General features: G+C 38.9%; 1 protein-coding gene across 4 annotated transcripts in view; it reads left to right on the plus strand.

Moving 5' to 3' along the window:
* The first annotated feature begins 625 nt into the window (after window positions 1-625).
* The window catches only part of cc2d2a (coiled-coil and C2 domain containing 2A), a 22171-nt gene continuing 15706 nt past the window's right edge, over window positions 626-7090 (plus strand). For all 4 annotated transcript variants that reach the window (XM_065469688.1, XM_063465990.1, XM_065469689.1 and 1 more), the window contains exons 1-14: window positions 626-677; window positions 919-972; window positions 1142-1222; window positions 1315-1465; window positions 2698-2780; window positions 2862-2963; window positions 3040-3120; window positions 3211-3393; window positions 3511-3667; window positions 3754-3890; window positions 4357-4488; window positions 6180-6389; window positions 6467-6573; window positions 6674-6814. In XM_065469688.1, coding sequence (XP_065325760.1) covers window positions 967-972; window positions 1142-1222; window positions 1315-1465; window positions 2698-2780; window positions 2862-2963; window positions 3040-3120; window positions 3211-3393; window positions 3511-3667; window positions 3754-3890; window positions 4357-4488; window positions 6180-6389; window positions 6467-6573; window positions 6674-6814 — 1571 coding nt within the window. In that variant the 5' untranslated portion in view covers window positions 626-677; window positions 919-966. The remainder of the gene's footprint in view (window positions 678-918; window positions 973-1141; window positions 1223-1314; window positions 1466-2697; window positions 2781-2861; window positions 2964-3039; window positions 3121-3210; window positions 3394-3510; window positions 3668-3753; window positions 3891-4356; window positions 4489-6179; window positions 6390-6466; window positions 6574-6673; window positions 6815-7090) is intronic.

Raw genomic sequence — 7090 nt, forward strand, 5'->3', positions numbered from 1 at the left:
GTTTTTCACACTACATAAAATAGTGTTATATTGTGATATTATTTGTTCATACATTTGACATTTTTATGGCAAAATGTTTTTTAAAAAACACTTTATTTCATTTTCTTTTTCCTCTTTTTTAATTAGTTTGGCTGTACCCGGCATCCTAAATGTGCACAGTACAAAACAAAAAACGCATCTGTACCTTCTCGGACTCCGTACTACGCGGGTTCACGCGTCACTAAGCTGTTTGATTGACAGTCAACTAGACGAATGAAATCCAAAACTGCTCATAAGTTTAGGTTGCATCGGTCGTCTTCCAAGGTAGGTCGAGAAGTAGTTTATACCGTTACTAGGCAGCGATAACGGAATTCGTTTGCTTAATGTTAAATATCTAATGATTGCGGGAAACGTGCTTATGGATATCTAACTGCAGTAAAGTAGCGCTTTTTAGTTCAAACAGTTTACTCTTGTTGAGAAAAAGCATCGCAAATCTGGCTTCCCCAAGGTAACTCTTCTCTCTTTGCTCTGAACCATAAATAATACGCCTGTGAGATGCTAAGCTAAGCTAATTTGTTTCTGTTTTTAAACTATTTCATTTCTGTTTCTGTTGCAGTGATATACGAGAAAAACTGCATAAGAAACGACGGGCTTTCCAAGAAACTCTAGTTAAGAAGAAAAATGAGGACGACGTCCAGGTAAAGTCATAGGCTTGGAAAACTTGGTTATATTTTTATTTATTTATTTTTACTGTGAAGTGACAGCTACCTTGTCAAGTTCCGCCAGCATTAAATGAGCGAGCGTCATTCTTTCCTGACAAGACACAACATGACCCGGAGGAGCCAGGCTCATTTTGAACACACTCAACATCAGAAATGCACACAGGAGCACAGATAAGGGAGCTTGTAACGCTTTAGTAAATCTAACTGTACTCGATAGGCTCTGGTTCCTTCTATCAAACTGAGTGAAGAGGACCCACAAACTACAATGGAGGTTGGTTCCCTTAACTAGGTTTTAGCTGCTAATTCCTACTGGCTGCTAAACACCAACTTCTTCTTACCTTCTTCAGCCTTTCTTCCGGCTTTAGTGCGCTAAATACCAGCTTGGATGCAAGTTTTCAGTTTTCTGCTATCCATATAAAGTGTATCTTTGTGTATGCCAGGCGCCCGAAGACGGTGAAGAAGATGAAAGAGAGGCTTTGAAACGCCATTTAAGAGCTGAGAGACAGAAGAGAAAGAAAAGGGTAAATCTTTTATTATCCACCTCATTTCTGTGATTCCACATTTGGCACAGTTAAAAATTCTAACAGTTTTGATTGCTTCTGGCTTTTATTAGCTGCTTGAACAGTCTTCCCTCCAGGAGTCCCGTGATGCTGATGATGTCAAGGATGTCACTTCCATCCAGCAGTATAGTGCAGATGAGGGACCGTCTGAGAAAGCAGACAATTCAGTTTTTTTATCGAAATCTCGCACTGGTTCTCAGAAAGGTCTGTGTTTATGTCTTAATCAAATGTACCTCTACTCCTTCATCACACAAGTAATGAGTGATCTGGTAACAACACAAAACAGTACTCAACTGTTTGTTTTTTTCCCCAGGCTATAAGACCATAATAATGATCATCTTTATATGTAGTAGAAATTTCATACAAATGTAGAAAACTTGTATGTTTTTATTTAATACAAAAATAAAACATACAAGTCATAAAATTAAAAAAAAAGTGTCATATAGAGAACAGAAGAATTTAGGGGAAGTTACAACATTTCTTAAAGGGATTAGAAGGGGAAAATCACTGTAAAACATACTTTGAGTCATTGTAAAAAGCTTAAATTGGTGTGATGTAATCCCCTGATTTAGGTTTGGTTAAAAACCAGGTCACATACCTGTGGAGGTATGGCGATGTCTTGGAGAAAGAGCGGTTGTCTTTTTAGCCAGACTTTTTAACACAATTTTAGGGATAAATGAAGAAGAGGTGTACTGTTACCAGTTTTCAAGAACAAGGGTGATGTACAGAACTGTAGTAGGTACAAAGGGTAAAGTTGATAAGCCTTACCATGGAACTATGGGAAAGAAATGTCGAAGCTAGGTTAAGAAGGAAGGTGATGATCAGTGAGCATCAGTATAGCTTCATACTCAGAAAAAGCACTACAGATTCAATGTTTGCTTTGAAAATGTTGATGGATAAGTATGGAGAAGCTCAAAAGTTGCTGCTTGTGGATCTAGAGAAAGCATATGATAGGATGGTAGTGAATCTTTCTACAGCAGGGGTGTCGAACTCCAGGCCTCGAGGGCCGGTGTCCTGCAGGTTTTAGATCTCACCCTGGGTCAACACACCTGAATCAAATGATTAGTTCATTACCAGGCCTCTGGAGAACGTCAAGACATGTTGAGGAGGTAATTTAGCCATTTAAATCAGCTATGTTGGATCAAGGACACATCTAAAACCTCCAGGACACCGGCCCTCGAGGCCTGGAGTTCGACACCTGTGTTCTACGGTATATGGCTTGGAGACTGTGCCACATGGCCTAGGATTCTTAAAAAGCAAAACTCTTTTACCTGGGTAAAGAACTGAAAATTATGTATGATTTAAATCTGGAAACTCTTAATCAGACACCAGGTAACCAAATCTAAGCAGCATTTAATATCAAAATTTGACAGAAGGTAGTTGATGTTGTTTAAGTGAGCCTTAAACAAAATGTTTCACAGTGCTTTGTGCTCTAGGTCTCACCTCAAGAACTCAGCACACTCACCATTTAGATGACTTTGTGAAACGACGCTTGGAAGAGAAACTAAAAGCAGCCAGGGTAAATGCAGTTTCTTTTTCTCACACACAGCACACGATCTGAGTGAAATTGTTGATCTATAATCTGTGGCTTGTATTTCAGTCTAAAGGTGAAAGCCTTCAGGATAAGGAGGCCTCTCTCGAGTTTCCCAGTCGTCTCCATAGCCTCAGAGACAGAGACACCGTAACAAGGTTTGACAGAGAGGTGAGCCTCTATCTCACCTTAACTGGGCTCATGTATTGCTTTCCAGTGGTGGAAGTTAATTCCTGGTGTTTCACAGGCTGATGCAGACAGAGCTGGAAGACAGGACTCCCCTCCACCCCTCAGCACCAGGGTCAGGTTCAGAGAAGCAGCAAGACAAGTAAGGCATGGATTGAGATTGAAATCCTGTATACAAAAAGCAGTTGTATAATGAAATTTAATGTATTCATTTTATTCTTTGCAAACACAGGTAGAAAAAGGCCTGCCAACAGCTGAAGAAGCATTCAATTTCTTCACGTTAAACTTTGACCCCGATCCACCAGATGTGATTGAGACGAGCAGCAGGAGAAGACAAAAACAGAGGAAAACGACAGATGAAGACGAAGAGCATGAAGATGTTGATGAAGATATTCAAGAAGAAAATGAAACCCAGGTAACAGGCCAACCACTATTTTTTTTTTTTTTTTTTTTTTTTGTCAAAATTATTTCTTACCTTTTTTCATTTGCATAAGATGGACTAACTGCCTCATAATCTTCATCCTTCTCTCAGAGTGAAGAAGCTCCTCTTGTACAAACCCAAGAAGATTTATTTGTCATTGACCAGTCACCCCAGGACTTCTTGGAAATAAAGAAAGCTGAGTATGTCGGGTACCAAAAACTTCTTCAGCGACAAAGCGAACTCCTGTTTACACCCAGCTTTCGAACAGGTATATAATATCATGTCTTAAATATTTTAATTCACATCTGCACCTCCCTCATATGGGAAAAATTATATTATGCTTAATTTTCATAGTTCCAACCTCCATCAAACTGCCTGAAAACATGAAACCTCGATACCTGGAGGATGAGGGTCTCTATGTAGGGGAAAGGCCTCCCGTATCCCTGACCAATGAGAATATTCTGGAGAATCGGATTTTGAAAATGGAGGAGGTAACATCAGCTAAAAAGCCAAAATTTCCTGAGTAATTTTTATGGTATTTTCAATTTAAAAAATTGGTTTTTTTATGTCATTGAGTGAAAGAAGTTTTTGATCCCCACGTAAAACATGACTTAGTAGAAACCCTGGTTAGCAAGCACAACAGTAAGATGTTTCTTATAGTTGGTCACCAGGTTTTCACGCATCTCAGGGAAAATATTGACCCACTGGTCTGACCTAAATGTACTGCTCTTGTATTAAAGTTTGTGTATAGCATGTTACAGTCTGTGTTGTTCATGTTTTTGGAATATAGTTTAAGGAGACACATCACTTTCTCTTGCATTTTGATTAGAGTGAAGACCTTCTGGGTTTTTGGTTGACATTCTATCTCTCTCCATTAAAATAAAACTACCATTAGAGACTTTTCATTACTTTGTTTTATTATATTATTATCTGTGTGTGTTGTTTTCATTTGCTAAGGGGAAGAAGTGGTTTGGAGATGATGGCAGGATCATCGCTCTGCCTAACCCCATCAAGGAATCATCCACAAGACCCCCCCTTTTCCACATGGAGGAGGCCCTAGACCCTGCGCTACAGACTGTGTATAGGAAGGTCTGACACACACACATCAATCATTGTGTTCATTTTCATCATCTAAAGCACTGTTTGCATTCCTACACTGAGGGCGTTGCGATGCCCTCTCTTCTTTTCTAACCTCTTTGCCTTTTAGAAAAAAGCGAAAGGGCAGTTTGGCATTTGGTACAAAGAAACAGAGAGGAGGTATGCATTTGTTTTTGGAGGACAGGTCAGTGATGGAGGCCAACACATCTGTGATATGATATCTTCTCAAAATTTACAGCAACATCAAAACTCCAAACTCCATTTGTAGACATTAAAAGTAATGCAAGCTGTGAAATTACATCTGAAGAAGAGCCAGCATTAAAATTAAACCCTAGCTTTTCAAGGCTTTACCTTTACCCCTTACTTATGATTTTTAAACAAGAAAGAAGAGCGTGGCTGTACCTTAACTGTTATTTTATTATTTATTAATCTACCAAATACTTTGATAATTTTTTGAATAATAAAACAACAGTTTTGAAGATCCCTTTAAATTCTTAAGTTAGCTGCTTTATTTGACAAGCAGTGAAAACAGTTAAATAAGTAATAGTTTCAATAAAAACACTAAAAACCTTTATTGGACTATTTTTCAGGGTTGTCCTTGTTTCCAGCAAGAAACAGTCATCTTCAGACATGTTTGTCTTTTGTACTGCATTCCCTATCTAGCGATAGATAGGGAATCCATTCCCTATCTAGCGATAGGGAATGGATAGGGTAGTGATAGGGTAGTGACAGTTGCCAGGGAATGGTAAACATGATTCATTGCACACATACTTTCTACTAGATAGCCGCCCGGTTAAAGAGGTGCATCTGAAATTTGTGTTGTCACATACACTTCTGTCAAGTGAAGTCTAGTTCATGGCTGCATGTGTTACACAGAGAAGAGGAGACAGTGGTGATAGCTTAACTTGAGTTGAAGCAGCCTCATTACAATAATATCATTTTAACTTATTAATTATTATTACTTGTATTAAATAATATTAAAAATTAATCTTTTTAAAACAACAGTGAGAAGATGAATAATGGGAGGAAAAAATCACCAGTAAAAATGTTCCCAGATGCCCTCACCTAACCGTGCTCACAGTTTCCATGGCTTACCTGCCCAACAAAGTAATGAGGCCTTGTGGAAAATAGATAAAATGTGAAATAAATGGATAAACTTGTGTAAACAAATTCCTGGATAATTTAAAACGGATAATTGATTAGACTACATCCGCATCTTTATTAGAAGCAGTTGATTCCAGCCTTATTAGCATTTTACTGGTATGTGTGGCGTGACTGTCCAGTTAAACAAATATGTAAACCCTGAAAAAATAAGTTACAGATACAAAGGGTTTTGAGTTTAGGCACAGTCTTTATCTCTAGGGAAAACAAGTAGTTATCTTCTCTTGTTCATATTTATTTATTAAATTCTGGAGACGGGCACAGCTGTCATACGTGTTCATCCAGAAAACACAGTGTTCAGGGTAGTTAAGTTGGGTGTTTATAGCACATTATTTTCATGCATGACTTTGCATTACAGCACTCCCCTGATGGTGCTTTCAATCTTGCCAGCTATTTCATGCTTCCTTTAAACTGGCACATACTTGGAAACACACAGGCAAGGCAGAAGTGCCAAGTATAATTCATAGTGGTTTTCATTTTCCAGGATGGTGCATGATGGATTGTGTTATTCTGTCTCCCAGGCGGTGAAGTCCAAGTACGCAAATCTTTACATTGCTGGTGCAGCAGATCCCGAGGGAGACTACCAGCTTGATGTTGATGTCTCTGGGCTGATCTTCTCCCATCACCCACTTTTCAGCCGCGAACATGTCCTGGGCGCCCGCCTAGCTCAGCTGTACGATCAGTACCTAACCAGGCAACGCAATAATCTCACAGGTCACCTCACTGACAAGGTAAAGTGAGCTATGAAAGGGACTCCAGAGTTTATATGCAGCGTTCAGTGTGTTTAGTGTCTTATTTTCTGCTTTAGTTGAATGGACTAAGGAATGCACTGCGGAATATGCTGGAGAGCCATAGTGGGCTTAACCCCACTCAGGCCTTGCAGCAGAGGATTTCTGAGTATAATCTGGAGGTTAGGTGAGTTCATCCCTTAGCCTCCTACGAAGTCGTTTGCAGCCTAAAAACATGTACTGTAACATTGACTCTTTGAGCAGTAGTGTTTTTCCAAATATTACAGGAACACTCGACATCTCCGAGACAGTGAGCAGGAGAAAGACAGGACTCTTCTGAAAAATATAGTTAAAGTGTGGAAGGAGATTAAAGCCCTGAGAGAGTTCCAGAAGTTTACCAATACACCCTACAAGCTCTACCTCAGAAGGTAACAACTAAAAGTGACAGAAATTTCAGTGAGTCGGTAACAAGTAAATAATGTGTATATTCTTTATGGGGATGTTTTATGCAACTCCATAAAAATACTAAATGGGGTCTGTTTTGTTTGTCCTATTTTTTTTTATTTATTATATTTTTTTATTTATTGTTCCTATGGTCAATTGCTAACGTTAATAATGGCCAGAGTTTTCAAAGTCCCAATCCCTGTGAGCCAAAATCTGAGACTTCCAACACCCTAAATTCTCCCTGATTTAAAATCTGGTAT

Source organism: Pelmatolapia mariae, linkage group LG23 (genome assembly GCF_036321145.2).
Source record: "Pelmatolapia mariae isolate MD_Pm_ZW linkage group LG23, Pm_UMD_F_2, whole genome shotgun sequence".
In the NCBI taxonomy this organism is placed as follows: Eukaryota; Metazoa; Chordata; class Actinopteri; order Cichliformes; family Cichlidae; genus Pelmatolapia; species Pelmatolapia mariae.